General features: G+C 44.1%; 1 protein-coding gene across 1 annotated transcript in view; it reads left to right on the top strand.

Moving 5' to 3' along the window:
* The window catches only part of ANXA2 (annexin A2), a 42195-nt gene that overhangs the window by 14713 nt on the left and 9930 nt on the right, over positions 1-17552 (top strand). The window contains exons 4-5 of the mRNA XM_045823588.1: positions 12752-12846; positions 15919-16032. Of these exons, the coding sequence (XP_045679544.1) occupies positions 12752-12846; positions 15919-16032 (209 nt within the window). The remainder of the gene's footprint in view (positions 1-12751; positions 12847-15918; positions 16033-17552) is intronic.

The raw sequence follows: 17552 nt of genomic DNA, 5'->3' as shown, positions 1-17552 counted from the left end.
CGTGAGGTTGGATGGAGATGCAGACAAGACCCAACAGTCAGAGCTCCTGGATCCTACCCTTGCTGAAGAGCTAGGAGACATTTTTCTTTTCTGGCAGAGTGAACTTATTGACACACTCATACCCAAGTCACTGAAAGACAGGAAACCTCAATCAAGGTGACCTAGAAACCTATGGAACATGACCATATGTCCTGGGTTATGCCTGCACATTTACTGATTGTGCCCCTTTTCACTCTCAAAATTGTTTTATGTTGCAGAATAAATTACACAGTCACCTTTCCTAAAACCCTTGGAGAAACTGGTGACTTTTTTCCAGAGGTGGAAAGAAAAGGAGAAAAATGCCCTAGCTGGAGTGGCTCAGTGGATTGAGCACTAGCCTGTGAACCAAGGGGTAGCTGGTTCGATTCCTAGTCAGGGCACATGCCTGGGTTGCAGGCCAGGTCCCCAGTAGCGGGTGTGTAAGAGGCAACAACACATTGATGTTTCTCTCCCTCTCTTTCTCTCTCTCCCTTCCCCTCTAAAAATAAATAAACAAAATCCTAAAAAAAAAAAGAAAGAAAGAAAAGGAGAAAGATCCTCCAGGTCCTGTGGTTCCACCAGGACATGGGGGTTGCACCACCTGTCTCTGAGCAGCCTTAAGTTCCAGGGGGACACCATGGGCACTTTCTGGAACAGCAGCTGGGACATCTGAAGGGAGAATAATGAAGTGTCCAAATTTGGCCTTTAAAAAGTCTTCTTTTTTGGTGCTTTTAAGCATGCTTATCAAAGATCAGGTTGGGAAGTCAGGAAATCACTCATCAGAACGCAAAACTAAAGGCTGTAAGGCTTATCTCATTACAGTCTGTTCTACTCAGTGAAGCACAGTAGATGAGAACATGTGAGATCATTGTTGTAAATCTTGGCTCCACCACTAATTTACTAGCTGTCTAACTGGAAAAATACTTAACTTCCTTAAGCCTCAGTTTTTTTACTAGTAAGTAGGACCCGTCAAAGTTCCTACCTCACAGGGTTGTTACGAACCAGCTCTTACTTAACACCTTAGCATAGAGCCCGGTATTTTGACATTGCCCCAAATAGTTTACCTGAAAACACACACACAAATCCACTTTCCTAAAACTCACCCTGTCTCATTATCTGGGTGTGTCTGCGTTCCTGGGGCTTCCCACCGAGCCATCGGAGAAGCACACTCGAAGTCTAACAGTTAACTCCTCTGACAAAGACGGTGCCTTTCCCCAGCTTGAGACAAAGACTGCTTTTATCCCTGCATGAGAAAGCTTTTAGCACACTGGAATGTAAAGATTGCGCAAATGAACTCTGGGAACAGCTGAAACTCCCATGGCAATAAAAATACCTTCAGGCGATTTCTAAGTTAGCAGGAAAATACTGTCGTTTCTAAGCAGAAATGTCTGCAAAGCTGAGACTTGGATTCCTGCTTTTTAGTTTGGTCCAAAGCAGCTGACATCACCATGATCCCAGTGACAACTACTTATTGAATTTATTGAGTGCTCATTATGGGCAGGCATTGCAACCAAGCACTTTTGGAACATTTATCTTAGGAGAACTTCAAACTTGCCCTGTGGTGTATGAGGTCAGTTTATGGGTGACACAGTTGAGAGTTAGCATGCTCTCGGTCCTGTTTCAGACTGGAGTTTGAACCGGTTCTGTCCAGCCCCAGGCTGTAGGCGTAAGTACCCCAATATCTTGATGCCAACCCTCCAGGATTGAACTTTCTCTTTTTGCTGAGTGTCAAACGTGAGAAACGCAATTCTATTGTTATCAGACATATCATATCTGGGGTCCTGCTTTAGAGGCCTGTCCTCTTCTCTTTCCGACTTAAAGCCCAATGAGTTCCTCTTAAGAACCCATTTTTATTTACTTTTTTTTTTGGTGCCTAATGATTTTAGAGAGTAATTAAATTTTCTTGCATTGTCTCTTGGTCCTTTAAAATAATTTCTAGATTGCCAGTATCTTTAAAATCTTAACTCCTCCTAGGAAACTGTTGAGATCAAAGAATATGATATCCACCCAGAACTCAGTGTACCAGGCATGTTAATGTCAGATACCTTCTCGTTGGGGAGTGACTCAGGAAATGGGGATAGCTCATTCTGTAGCACATAGAATGTCTGTAGGCTGCCACAGAGACGTGAAAATAAAGTGTCTGAACACTTTTTAACTTTTTTATTTGATATCATTCACATACCATATAATTCACTACATAAAACGTACAATTCACTGTTCTTTAGTGTATTCACGGAATTGGGCAACCATCACCACAATTCCAGAACACTGTTTTAACCTTTACCCTAACTGTGACATTTACATCAAGACATGGACATCAAAGAGTACATACAGTATAATTATACCACAATTTTTTATGTCAAAAAGGAAAAAGGATGTTAACTGATACATCGAATATGGGTAATTGATTCTTTTCTTTTGCGTTCAATATATTCTCCAAGTTTTTTATTATGATGACACATATTAACTTCATAATGAAAGGCAGTAAATTTAATTACAAACAAAAATGAAGTCATTTTTTGGGAGGATAAAATCCTTTTTGTTCCTTTTCCTTCCTCGTGATATTTTTAGATAACTAACACCACTTAAAAATGAGCTAATTAAGATCTTAGCTCTCCCTTTTAGAATGCCTTCTACCTTTAGTGTAATTAAGAAGCTCTGCCACACCCCACTCCCACCTCCCAGGCTTTATGCGGAGAATGCAATGCTAAGTAATTGGTGCTTCCTTGACATGAAAGGAAACGAAGCGTAAACCTCAAATGCTGATACAAACAAAAGCCAGAAGACCATGAAAAATAAAGACGACTATCTAGGTCTTCTCTCCTAGAAAGGGTAACCTAAGTGTGTGTGCACAGACCTGTGGGGTGGGGGGTGGTGTGCCAAGTGCAGAGCATGCTGGGTAGTGCCTGCTGCACCTGATGCAAGATCCACTTCCTTAATGTCTGGATAAGCACTCTCGGTACGAGAGCTGGGAGCACATCACCTGTGGTGGAGGATTAATCAGTTGCTGTTAAACACAAGGAATGTGAAGGAGCAGACATGGAGTAGGGAGGATTAACGGGAGGAGTAGACCTGGGCAACATCTGTAGGCTGGTGTGGCCTAGACTGGTCAGAAGGTAGGTCCCAAAGCAGCTCTTACCCATCCCTTCCCCTTTAGCATCTCTCACCTGGCCTGACATCTGTCCTTTAAAAAAAATTATTGATTGATTTTAGAGAGAGAGGGCAATGGAGAAAGAGAAAACAACAGTGATTTTGTGTTCCACTTACTGATGCATCCATTGGTTGATTCTGGTATGTGCCCTGATCAAACCTGTAACCTTGGTGTATCGAGACAGTGCTCAGTCAACGGAGCTACATGGCCAGGCCTGTGTCCTTTTAATGGGCCTCCTTGCCTCATCCATTGCAGGTCTTTTTCTGTCTCCTCCAGGCTATTCAGTGCCCCGGACAGAGCCTTTGCTCTGGCAGGAGAGAGCTGCCACCTTCCAGAGGGAGCGTTTACCCATTTCTAACATCCAGGCAGTTCCCCCCACATCTTTCAGCCCAAGCTGATACACAGCCTCTTCTCCATGTTTTCTTTGAGGAGACAGAATCCATTATTTCTTGGTCTGTATCTCCTTACATATAGCTCTTGTCACACTTGTGTGTGAATTTCTCTCCCACCAGAAAATATCAGCTTCTTGAGGGCAAGGACTTTATTTCATTAATTGGATTTAATCTTATTCACACAGCCCTTGGGACTGCGTGAGAAGGTAAACATTTCACCCAAATAGTCCAGTGTTCTCTGACGCCAGAACACATGATGTGTGCGGGGAGTGGGGACCCCCGTGGCTGGCAGATGAGGTAGCAAAGGGCAGTTCCAGAATCAGGGCAGTGTCCAGAAAGGGTAACGGCCCCGTGGTGAGCTTTGATCTGTTTTTACAAAATGAACTTAGCTCATTTTCCTAAGCCTGCTTTGTTTCTACTTTGAAGAGATCTCAGTACTTCTTTGAGTATGTTACCTAAACCCAGTGCGTGATTGTTACATGTTATGCTCTGGCTTGAGGTAGACTGTGCAATTACTTACCTTAATTTATGTCTAGTTAGAAGCTGGAAAAAGCTATGCAAAAGTAGTAATATTGCTTAATTAACAAGAGGTTTTAGAGACTTAAATCTGTAGGAGTCTCTTGGTCTAGATTGGCCTTGGGTTAAATATATACTATGGAGTGTACAACACAGCTGTGAATGGTTTACCATATGGGTCCAAATAACTAGAAAGGAAAGTCAGCTAAATTAGAAAAGGATGAATCTAGACTACATAAAATAGATTGTAATTAGAGGCAGCACAACCCCGGAGTTAGTGTAAGTGCCAATAAACTGGTACAGCTTGGGTCTCTCTCGCTCTCTGGAAGGGGAGGGTAATGAGTTGCCCTATTATTATTGCCAGTTTTGATTTTAGCAGTATTTGTGTTCTCCGGAAGGGATGCAAAAGTGGGTAATGTTTTTCCCCCTTCTCATAAGCATAAGTATAGAAGCATCACTGCAGCAAGTTTCTGCACTTACTTTTTTTCTTATGCTTTTAAAATGGAACCGCTTAGGATTTATTTCCAGTTTGGCCAAAAGTCTAACATCCCTCTGACAATGGTGAGCAAGCCAGGACCTGTGTTTTCGGTCTCAGGGTCACACCTGCACCCCTGGAGGTGTATCCATTTGGTTGAGAGAGCAATTAGGTAGGAATATGTGGTTTAGAAGATGCCAGGAGGCAGGTTGGCTCTGAAAAGCAGCTTCTCTCCTAGTAGAGGGGGTGGGAGGTGAGGGTCCAGAGCAGCGAGAAGGCCTGAGTCTGAGTGAGTGTGCTTGTGAGGAAGGCTTTGGGGTCTCCCGTCACCCCAGGTGTCTGGCCCTGCTGGAAAGGAGAAGGAGGGAGCGTTCTGTTGCTGAGGCCTCTCCCTTGTGCAGACTTACTTTCGTTGGAGTTCTCATCTTACACCACCACTGGGGACAAAGAGGGACCAGTGCTGAGTCACAGCCACCTTTGCTCAGGGCACAGATTTTCTGATTTCCTTCAAAATGACTTCTGTCCACCCGGTGGCGGCGGGGTGTAGATGCCCAACCCAAGTGAAGACACCTGTAAAACATGGGTGAAGGATTCTTTGCTCCCTTTCTAAACTGTAGGCCTCAGCTTCTGCTGCCTACCTCTCAGTTCTTCCTTTTTCTGTAAAAACTGTCCCCTCTTTTCCCCCAAGGAAATCCGAGTATCAGTGCCACCAAGGGACAATGGAAGGATCCAGATTCCTACCTGGTATCAATGCTAAGTCAATAAGTAATACATTTGCTGCCAGCTGAGTTCAGTGTAGGTGTGTTAGGCCCTCTTGGCTTTGTCCAGATTTTCAGTTTTCAGTTTCAAGGGGCTGATAGAGTAGCAGCACACACAGCGTGCTTGCACTTCATGCACAGTCCTTTATTTGCAATTTGATTTGATTTAATTTGAATCTTGAGTGGTGGCCTGTGTTGTGTTTTTCAGCTGGTCCTATAGAGTATTTCAGAAATGTAATTGTGCATGGAGAGCAGACAGGGGTCTAGATTATGAGAGTACCCAGTAGGACTACCAAATAGATGGTATTCGAATCTTTTCTAAGGGTCTCAGCTGAAGAGAGACCAGAATGGAATGAGGACAGAAATTTGATTTCTGGGCCAAGCCTTCTCCTTAGGTACTTAGCTAAAATGACACTTTCCCTGAGTGGGGACCATGTTCCCCAGCTGTGCCAGACTTGGGAGAGCAACCGAGCTTCCCATTCTCCTCCCACCCTGCGCAGTGCTTGTTTTCTGTCCCCTCTCTCAGGCAGCTGCCATGGTTTGTCACAAACTGGACTCAAATCTAATGCATGCTGGTGGCCCCATGTTCTCTGTGCCCTATATGTTCATGGACCAGAAACAGAATGCAATCAGGAGCCAGGCCTGTGACAGCGAAGCCGAGTGGAGAAGGTGGTAGACACGCTCCCAGCCACTAACCCAGCCAGTCCTTTCTGCATCCCCGTAAATTGTGTTCTCATGGTCTCTACGTTACAGGATGGGAAACCGAGGCACAGGGGGGGTAACTAACGTGCCCCAGATCGTAAGTTCTTGTCCCACGTCACTGCCAGAGCACTACGTCTGTTGCTGCCACGTAGCCAGATGCCTCCCTTTCACATCTGTCGCCCACCTGGACGTTTGGCTCCTGGTGAGACTCTGGAGACAGAACTCACTTCTGCTGAGTGGTCCAGAGAGGTGACTTTGAGAGCAGGAGTTCTGGCCAGGAAGTGGTACCGTGGCTGATGGTGGCAAGGAGACTTTTGGGCATCAGTTTCTGTGTGTGTGTGTTTGTGTCCTTAAAATCACTCCCGGTAGACAGATGACTTGTTAGCAGGGACTGCCCCCTTCCCACCAAGTTCTTAGTGGCTTTCTCCGGAAGAGTCTTTTAGCTCTTTCTGTTGAAAAAAACCAAGATAGGTGGTCTCTTTGCTGGCCACGCAGAGGCAAATCCAGTAACATCTACTTGATTATTGATTATTAAATGTGTTCATTTATATGTACCAAGCAAGTTCCATTCTGTAGACATATAAACACATTACTGTCCGAAATCTGTTTTAGGAACTGGTTGTGGGAGGAGTGTGGTATGAAAATGTATAATTTGTAAAAGGTACAAACATGACTTATAAATATAAGATCAACACATTTAACTCGCTTAAATAAGACTGGTTCAAAGGGTGATTGAGAGACTGGGTGTTTATAGGCATTGAATAAAGAATGTTGGAATGAGCTTACTGGGCTGGACGCAAGACTGTTAATTTCCTACAGGGCACTGAGGCCACAACACCTGGAGCTCTCCTTGCCAGTAGACCTAAACCTCCAAGTTAACATGTTGCTTAAGAGAGCCTGTACCCTGGTCAGTGGTACGTAGCAGCGAGTCGAGGGGGAGCACGCATCTGCACAGACTGTATTGGACGGGCCTCCTAGGCACACTGGGAAAACATGTGGTCTTTCTCTTGCCTTATTTTCAAGCTTTGGATAATTTCCTGTAGCAGGAGCTAGGATAACCCAATTCAGTGAGCCTGGCCCTTTAATCTTGGTTTGAATCCCAGCTCTGCTTATGTGAGTCCCTGCCTTTTTTAAAAACATTTTTTATTTATAAAGACTTTATTTATCTTTTAGAGAGACCAGAAGGAAGGGAGAAAGAGGGAGAGAAACATTGATCGGTTGCCCCCCACAGGCCTCCAACTGGGGACTTGGCCCGCAACCCTGGCATGTGCCCTGACTGGGAATCAAACTGGCAACCTTTCGGTTCACAGGCTAGCACCCAACCCACTGAGCCACCCCAGCCAGGTCTATTTATTTTTATTTATTGTGGAAAGAGAGAGGTCAGTTTGTTGTTCTACTTATTTAGGGATGCATAGGTTGATTCTTGTATGTGCCCTGAGCCCTGACTGGAAATGGAACCGGCAACCTCAGCATGTTCCAATGACGCTCTAACCAACTGAACTGAGCATTGCTTTTCTCATTGGTGAAATGGGTAAAATTCAACCCACCTTGCCTGGGTGTGGTAGAATTACATGATAGAGTGGTGGAAAGCACCCGGCGAAGTGCTTGGCACCTAGTAGGTACTTAGTGACTGGCTGGCTTGATGTTATAATAAATAAAATAGGTCCACACTTCTGCAAATACAGCCCTCTCTTCTCAGTGGCTTGCCTTGGACCTTGCTGTAAAGATGGTTTCTTCTGAGGTTCGGTACTGATATGCCCAGTAATCTAAGCTGAATCGTGGTTTTTTCCCAGGATCGAGATAATGAGAAGACCTGGGCAGCTTGTCTGTAGTGCCTAATCAGTCAACCCCGCCCGACAGCCTCCTGTGTCCTTCATCAAACCAAATGAAATCCATTTTCTGTGTGCAGCCAGTGTGTCTTGGCAGATGTGAGTCAGCATCCTGTTCAGAATGGCCTCCTGGTTCCTCGCCCGTGGACAATACAGACATTTTCCATGGAGTGCCAGATGTGGAGCTGACTTGGGGTTTCCACCCACGGAGAGGAGGAGGAGGAGACTCCAGGAGGCTGATTTCGTGGTTTGGGATCCAACCACTATTTTAGACTGCAAGTGTTCTTTAGGTTTTAAAAATACAGCGGGTGGTTGAAAGAACCCACGACCCCAGACCTCTGTGCTTGAGCCCTGCCGTCAGCAGTGCCTTCCTGTGGCATCACTGGGCAGAGCTGTTGCTGCAGGTTCCCTGCCTTTTGGAACAGGGCCTGGCCTCTCAGGTGTCCCAGCTGAGTGTGGGGAACGGTTTGTAGTCAGCCGACTATTTTCATTTAAGGAGTAAAAGCTGACAAACATTATGGTGCTCTTCCCCATCAGGAGCCAAATAAATTTGTTTCAGATCCTCACCAGTCTTGAAGATCTTAGCCTCTATTTGTTTGAAAATAATTTTAAAAATTTTATTTATTGTTTTTGAGAGAGAGAGATTTATTGTTCCACTTATTTGTGCATTCATTGGTTGCTTGTATGTACCCTGATGGGGGCTCGAACCCAGACCTTGGCGTGTTGGGACAACACTCTAACCAACTAAGCACCCAGCCAGGACAAAAATAAATTTTTTTAAATATAAAAAAAATCTGCATGGGCCATGGAATTTCTTTGTTCTCACCCACATTCTATAGGACCCCCCCCCCCCCACCTGCATCACTGCTTCCCAGTGTGAGCCTTTGCTCAGATTACTTTGTGACCTTCCACATCAAACACAAATGCAGTGGGTGGCAAAGCAACACTCAAGTTTGTTGTTTTTCCCTTATTCTTTTGCCCCAGCCACACTGTTTCATTTAGATCCTGGGCTCTTCAGCCCAGCAAACACTTCCCTGTTACACGGGAACAGCGTGAGCTGTCCGAAAGTACAAATGCAGAGGGGCAGAGCCTCATCTCCTGGGCATCTGCGCCTATGTTATGTCTGTTACAGCGCTCCTCGAGGTCCACACTCACTGTCCACTGTTGACGCCAGTTGTGCTGACGTAGGGAGCCAAGTGTTCAGTCCTCATCCTTCAGCTACATCCTGGGCAGAAGTGATGAGTCACCGGATGACCGTGGCAGCTCCACCTGTGCTGGACTGTTTTCCGCAGGAATAAACTGTCTCACCAATTATGGTAGCAGGTCAAGAGGGAGCAGCAGTGCTCTGAAGACAAGGTTTTTAAATCCTACAGGCTCATGTGTGTATTCTGGTGTTTTGACATAGGAGATGCCTTAAGTGGCTTTGACGAGGCAATTGATCCTGGGCTCCATGCTTTTTTCATCTTTCCAGTTCAGTTTGAAGCTTGCAGACAATGGTGTGGGAGAAATAACTGATGTAGGTGAGGTTCTCAGAAGGCAGAGTGGCTTCCACTTGAAGAAACAACCCCCTTTTAATTTCTTTGTAGTTGCTAGTATTAGCATTTTTGTAAAGCATCAGCTTGTTCACTCTTAAGATATCCCAGCATGTTGGAGGCTCCATCTCAGCAGGCTGTTTGGTTGGTAAATAATTTAGGTAAAACACATTTAGATTCCTTCCGACTAGAGCAGTTGCTGCCTCCTAGGTGAGATTCAGGTTAACTACCCAGGCTCTTTATGAGGATTTCCAATAATTGGATTGAATTCCGACTCAGTGGGCTGGACGCTTAGGCGCTCTGAACAGAGAAGCAGAAGGCAGTTTCACTGACTGAGAGCACGACTGCACCGCGGTTTGTGCTGTGAGCTCTTTGTGGGTGTCACTTCCTGCCTGGGCTTTTGGGACAAAGGTAGGCATTTCTCTCCCTGAAGTTGTAGACAACCCTGTACCTGACAGATGCAGTTGGTAGAAGTGTACTTGAAAGTCTTGTATGTGGGGATATTTCAAAGAGCTTTCCATTCCTTACCTGTGCTTAGCCATCTCTGCTGGTGACTTTTAGTGGCTCCTAAATAATCACCAGGGAGGTGGCTGAAGTGCTACTTCCTGGGTCCAAAGTCCTACAGGGCCTTCAATCAATAGCTCTCAGGTGGGACCCAGGGGACTGTGTTTTTTAGCAAGTGCTTCATGTGGCTTTAATTCAGGTGGGCCTGGAACCACATCTGACACAAATATAACTTTGCATTTGCTCCCAAGGGAGAATAGTTTTTTTATGGTTCAGTGTTCTTGGGTGCTTTCAGGTCAGCAGCCCCAAAGATGATTTCAGGAAATATTAGGATGGAAGTTAGAGGATATAATTGTATTTTGTTGTTGTTCTCTAGCATTTTCAAACTTGGGTAAGAAAGTTAAGTATAAAGTAAAAAACACGTATATAAGCAAGTGGGTATTTTTTTTTTTTTTAAAACTTACTGATTTGAGAGAAAGAAAGAGAAACACTGATTTGTTGTTCTACTTATTTATGCATTCATTGGTTGATTCTTGTATGTGCCCTGACTGGAGAGTGAACCCTCAATCTTGGCATATCAGGACCATGCTCTGTCCAATGGAGCTACCCGTCCAGGGCTCCACTGGTTTTCCTAGTATAAAGTTAGAGCCATAAAATAGAGCCAGGGGAAGCATACCTGCCAGGGAGCACACTGGTGTGGGGGGAGGTGTGCGTGCAGGTGCACATGCCCAGACACATGTCCACTAAGGTAGCCTTTAACTTTCAGGAGTCTGCATAAGTCTATCTTACCCGTACCTAATTGAAACTAAATACGTTAAAGCTTGATTCTGTCAGTGTTTTGTGGAAGTAGAACTGGAGATCATTGCTCAAGCCCCTTCTGCAGACGTGGAAGCTGAGATCCAAGGAAGGCAGATGCTTATACCCGTGACATCTGCAAGGCGGGGCCTCAGCCTCTGAGTTCAGTGACTTTATCTGTAAATGGGGAAGAGAAATAACTATCTCCACGGGGTGATTAAATGATACAGTTATTAGGATGTTTTGGAAATCAAAAAGGATTATATAGTTCTAGCTCCTAATTATAATGCATATTGTGTTTTATTAACTAAAGTATTTAGAACCATGCCAAGAATTTGTTGAGGTGAAGTCACTAGTTGATTCTAGATCATTGATTGCACATCATTCACAGTGCATTTAAAAAACCCTTTTATGCTTATTATGGAACTTTGAAAGCATAAAATCAAAAGAAAGAAAACCTTAAATTACCCATAATTCTGTCACTCAGATGATCATTATTAAAATTTTGTTGTAAAGGGTTTTAGATATTTTCTTATACATGCATATGTATTTTATAAAATCGGGTTATGCTTGGTATGCTGCTTTGCAACCTTTATTATTATTTTTTTAACAGTGTTGTTTTTTTTTACTTAACAGTATGTTGTGAGAGTATTTTTCCATGTCAATTAATATTTTATGCCACCATTTCAGTTGACTGTAATATCCCGTTACATAAACAAGAACATTTATTTAATCAGTCTCTTAATGGACGTAGGGCTTTTTCTTCCCATTATTTTTGATATTATACAAAGTGCTGAAATAAGCATCCCTTATATAGCAGTTGGACTTCTATGTTGATGCCGGCTACTCTGCAAATCAGAACTAATGTAATAGATGCTGCAGTTAAGATAACCAACTGACATATTGGCATGAACTCACTTTTATTTTTATACCCAGGAATTCTAACTTTCAGCTTTCTGATCTTTCTAACATGCTTGAGAGCTGAGGACCCCTTCTCTGTCCACCTGCTCATTGCCCCTGCTCAGGAGCGTTGTATTCTGGCCCTTCTGTCGTGCTGGGACACCTGGCTGCTCCCAGGCCAGGCTGTTCACAGTGTGCGTGTGACCTTGTGGGCCCAGCTACTCTGCTCCCTCTCCCAGGAATCACTGCCCACTTGTGACAAAGACTCTTTATATTAAGCAAAATTTATATTCAGTTGAGAGAGATGCTTTGCTTTCTGAATTCCTAAAATCGTGCTTTCTTAAGGTAAATGGCATGTTAGGAGCATTTCTGACATAAAATTGGAAACTTCAGATCCCAGAAGGCATTGCTTATCTTTGTCAATGCACATGTTCCAATTAAAATAGGTGCTAAAATATTTTGGTGGCACTTCAAAACTCCCAATTTAGATTTAATTTAGATTAAAACACTTACTCTTTTTAATAAAGTTATAAAATTGATTATTAAAATTGCCTATTGAAGATTAAAGGCAGTGGAACGTTTATTTTCCTTACAAAACAATTTGGTCTTCAATAAATATGATTGTATTAATCAATTATGCTATTAAAATACAACTGCCATATTAAGTATGACTCATTTTTCATGACAGCTTCTATAATTACAGAAATTATACCTAGCTACTTACATAGTCATACTCCTGCAATAAATATAAATAATTGTCTCTATTAATTCAGTCTGCAGTTACTGTCTATTAAATCCCCAGTTAAATAGCAATTTGGGGACCTTCATTTAAAATCCTTCTAAATCTTTGTTGTTCCATGTGACTGCAAGAGCACTGCAAATGCACCTCCTACTGTTGATTCCAGAAACCTATTTATGAATAAAATAGTTTTTTTAAATACAAATATTAAAAAGGTCCAGTTCAGCTTGAGGTGTGAAGTGCTCAGGAAACAAAGGAAGGCGGGCGTACACATTGGGGCGGAGGGCACTGTCAGAGAGAGAGACCAAATTTTGATGTCTTGGTATTTTTATTTGGAAAACAGTATATACATTTTTATTTGTAAAACTGTTTCAAACCTCCTGTATAAGCCCAAAGGACCAGAGTATACGGCTAACTCTTTGCGACTTGCATTCCCATAGGTGTGGATGAGGTCACCATCGTCAACATTCTGACCAACCGCAGCAATGAGCAGAGACAGGATATTGCCTTCGCCTACCAGAGAAGGACCAAAAAGGTACAGGCAGTCTGGGGGACAGCAGGCGCTCCTTGTTGAGTTTCATTTCTTCAGCCATTGCTTTTTCATTTCATGCCCTCTGGCATGAGCCTTCTGGAACCCTTGGGGGTCCAAGGTTTCCTCTTACAACCTTGTGAGAGCCACGGCTCCCACGCACATAGCCCCTGGAGTGCAGGGAGCCCTTACACAAACACCATGTGCTCCTCCAGCCCCCAGTGTGCGGAGGAGCGGTTCTGGGAATAGTCAGAAAGCCGGAGGTTGTAACAACAACAGGTACCATTTATTGAAGGCTTGCTTTTTGCCAGGCAGGCAGTTTGTTTGCATGTAACAACAGCTCATTTCACCTTTGACTTCTGCTGGCTCTTGATAAGATGTTTCTAATTTAATCTTAGGACACTTGGCTCCAGCCAGTATTGATCCTGACATGCTCCTCTCGTTCTTAAAAAAAAAACAACACAAAAATAAAACCCAGCAACATTGACTTCTAAGAGCTTTGAAATGAACAGGCTTAATAGTTCGTTTGGTCTACCAGGCTATCTTCGACATGTCATGTTCCCACTCTTTAAAGGGTCCTTTGTGTGCTTGTTCTCTCGCTTGTCCACTAGTGGTTAAAGGACAACCCCAGGCTTATTCATCCTTTATTTTGTTGCAGTGTTAGGAAATTTTATTTTTAAGAACGGGCTGCTTTATTTTTAACTTCTTGCTATTAAAAGCTTTAGATTTATTCTTGGATGCTGCAGTAAGTGTGGCTTCCTGCAGGTCCTGTTTGACTTACGGCTTTCACTCGTAGCCCCCATGGAGGTGAGCTGGAAGCGTTCTGGAGAGCATTTCTGCTCTTGAGGCTGACATGCCCACCAGGGTTCTGGGAGTTGCAGGCCAAGCCCTGTTACGGCTCCCTCCCTCACCTCCTAAAACTGTTGGGAAAGACATAAATAGGAAGGCGTCTGGCTTCTTTCATGTTGTGTGCATTAAAATGCTTCTTCCAGCTAGACTTATAGTAATCTGTAGTGAGGCACAAAGGGGAGTGTATTATTTCTCCACTTCCCCAATGGGATCTGTGAGCTGGTAGAAGTGTGTTTCAGTTGGCACAGAAGGCCACCTCTTTGGACAGGGTGCCTGTTCCTGCTCCTCAGCTTCACTCACAGGGTGGGGTCTGGGAACACACTTGGGTATGTACACAGAAGTGTACAAGGGAATATAGACGCCTGGATCTTGATTTCAAATTGGATGGAGGGCAAAGCTGTCATGTACCCTGTTGGAGGGAAGATATTATCAGAATCATAATGGGGTTCAGTGACCTCACAGGCTTTGCTGTGTGCTGGGGACAACTCACTGTCCTGATTCATCTCTCAGCCTTGGGCTAAGGAAAACCATCATCTTTTACAGAAAGATAGGTAAACTCCTTGAGATAATTTCTGAAGGAAATCCGGGACACAGACCTTATTGTTTCGAATGAGTTGTTTGCATAAGAAAGGAGGAAGCTTGTAGTGCAGATCACTTTAGGGATACGGCCCATGGCTACCCAGGTGATGAATTTGAACTGCACGGGCAGAGCTAGTAGAAGTGGATAGGAGCTGGGGGAGAGGGTTGATTTTATATTGCTTTCATGTTCAAGCAGATGCCAGATGCCAGGTTTCTCCATATAAGGAGAGACTGTGTTTTATTTATCAAACATTTCTGGAGTTTCTGTTAGGTGCGAAGCCTTGTGCTAGGCATTGTGAGAAGCAGGAAGCTGAACGCCCATAAGGTATTTATAATAGAAGTGGAAGAAGTCAGTAGGTACACAAATGCTATTTGAGGGTTGAACAGAGCATGGGTAGAGGGGAGTGTCAAGGGTAGGCGGAGTTTGGAATTACCTAACCTCAAAGTTCCAAATGGGAAAATTGGTACTATATTTGGAAGGTGTTGCTTTTAAAGTCCCCTCCTACAAGCTACGCGCAACTGGGCCAGTGGGAAGCAGGAGAAAGTCGGTGGTGGGAGGGTTGGACCGATGATTCCTAAGATCCCTCTAAGCTCTCAGCCTCTGCGAATGATTTGAGAAGATTCTCTCTGAAGTAGGCTGCACATCACCTCTCCACTCCTGCAAGTACCTGTAGGGGCTGAACATTGTATCAACAGATGCCGGGGCGGGGGGGGGGGGGGGTGGCTGCTGGAGAGCAGGAGAGAAAGATAGGAGGGAAAAAGGGGAAAGAGAAGAGAATAATTATCGCAGCAGGATGCTGGTGTCAATCCCCATCCATTATTTGTGGGCCCTGTAATCCCCGAGGAAGCTGCATTGAATTTTGGGGTGTCTGTTTACCTCCATAGGTGCCAACTCAGACCTCTCCTGATGTAAAATCTGTGTTAATGTGACAGTGGAGCCCTTAAGAAATAATATACCATGGAGAAGTCGATGGGGTAATTGGGATGCTTTAGCCCCGCTGTCATCACCGTCAACCCTGTCACAATTTGCTGTGGACAAGTAGATATTTTCTCGGTCCTGGATGAAGTGTTTTGTGTGGGAAAGCTTCATGAGCCACTTCCTGACATACTGGGGCCTCTGGTCCCTTTGGGAGACTTTTTTGGGAGCCACCCTTGGCACAGCTGCACACTCACCTTTTATAGGAGGATATCGGCAGGTGACAAGACCTCTGCCTCCCTGGAGCGCCCCCCCATGCCCCGCCTCAAACTGGCTCCCTCTTAGCAGGGCCCTCAATGATCCCAGAAAGTGCCCCACCTTCCACTGGCTCTTGCCACATGCAAGTATGTTGGAAAATGCCCTCGCACTCATTGCTTTCAGAGGAATTGTAGACGGCTCTGATTTCCTTTTAATGACTTGGGGGAGAAGGCAACATCAGCTTGGATTTTAAGGGTTTTTTTTGTCAGAGCAAAGTCTGATTTTTCTGTTTCTGCCACCTGTGTCTGTTGAAGGGCCTGTAGGGGAGGGACAGTTTGATCCAAGACCCCTGAATAGTCAAAGAATCGCAATCTGCTTCACACACACATCACTTTTCCTTTTGTTTTACTCACCAGTTTTAAAGTGAATATGGTTACCCACCAAGTTTTCCGTGTTCTTGCTGTTTTTTCCTGAAGGAACTTCCGTCAGCGCTGAAGTCAGCCTTGTCCGGCCACCTGGAGACGGTGATTCTGGGCCTATTGAAAACACCTGCTCAGTATGATGCTTCCGAGCTGAAGGCCTCCATGAAGGTAAACGTGTTGAATCTGTTGAATCTGCCATTAATATTTGTGAATTGCAGCGTTTTGAGTGTAATTAGGTGATTTTCGGTTTTGTTGAATTCTCATTTGGAGCCATCTTATTTGGAATGAACTGCAGCTAAAAGTCTCAGGATTTGTACCAAAAATATTTCAATTACTTTTTTTTTAAGACTGTAAAGAAATTTCATGATGCTGAGAAGTCAGTTACCAGCTGCTACTGCTTGGCACCTGGGCAATTGAAACACCATTTGGAGAAACTACTTCCTTGATTACACTTCCTCCTTAAAAAAGATTTGTTTTGATATTAAGGCAAAAGTAAAACTCAGAGGTTTTGTTAAATGAGGCTTGCAAATTCTGCCCATGCTCTTGGGTGTTTGTTTTCCTGACCTCCTTGTCAGTTCCATTGTTTGATTCAAATTTGGGCAAATCAGAACAGCACAGCGCATATAAAGAGTGATTTCAGATTGTGAATGGTATCTGTGTTTTGTTTAAAGTATGGTGGCACACACATTATCTTTTGTTTTTCTTTTCAAAGTTATTTTGAACCTGCAGTTTTGGTTTAAATTAGATCATCAAAATTCCAGTTTGGAAACCCTCTGAATGTTGCACACACCTACAGCGTCACATATTATATAATTGTAACAGATGCACATTCGTAAGTGCGTGTTACAGCAAAGCGTCTCAAGACCCTTTGCAGTGAGACTGCCGTCACTGAGCAATCGGATACTGCCCTCTGCCGATAAACCTGGGGAAAGCCTCCGCCTTAGGGAGAGAGCTACAGTTCTGATTTTTTATTCTAAGTCCGAGAGGCGTTTTCTGTGATGCCACTGTTCCTGAATTATGAAGAGACTGAGCCTGTCACCAGAGTGAATGTCACGGTTCAGTTGTCATCCCGTTCCCCAGAGGGCACCCCGAGAGTGAGGCAGCTTCACACAGCAGGCATTTCCAGAGCCCGGAACTTGATAGATCGCTCAAGGCTGCCAAAAGATTTGTTGTGAATGCTTTCTTCCTTCACTTCTCTAGGTTATTTGAGCAGACTTGCTCTGAGTTTCCTAAGTGGGCGATAGTATTGCAGGGAAGGCATTATTAAGAGTGATAAAATGTCAGCAACACTTCATGATCCTGCTTGATGAAAAGAACATGCCTGAGAACCCAGTCGTGGGGCCTTTGGAGCTGCAGATGGGCTGGCCTCCCCCAGGCTTCTCCTGACCATCATCACTTCAGACCAGTTTATCTTATTTTCATCAAGTATTCATTTAGTTGTGGTTCATGCAGTTTTGCTAGTATCTATTACCAGGATGAGTGACTTGAAACGGACCTGTTTGAGATGTCAGTCACCGCTGTAATCTATGTGACTGGGTCCGATGAAAGGTGCTTTGACTTCTAAACCTTTGACCTTGTGCCAGCATTTCCATTAGCTGTCACAGCCGAGTACCCTCCCGAAACCTGTAAAGCTTAAAGTGACAGTAACTGAACTATGCTTTAAAAATTCTTCTTTTGTTTGTTTTGAC

Source organism: Phyllostomus hastatus, unplaced genomic scaffold (assembly GCF_019186645.2).
Source record: "Phyllostomus hastatus isolate PE091 unplaced genomic scaffold, TTU_PhHast_1.1 phas_scaffold_501, whole genome shotgun sequence".
Lineage (NCBI taxonomy): Eukaryota > Metazoa > Chordata > Mammalia > Chiroptera > Phyllostomidae > Phyllostomus > Phyllostomus hastatus.
Note: the sequence above shows the minus strand (reverse complement) of the source record. Positions and strands in the feature narration are given on the sequence as shown.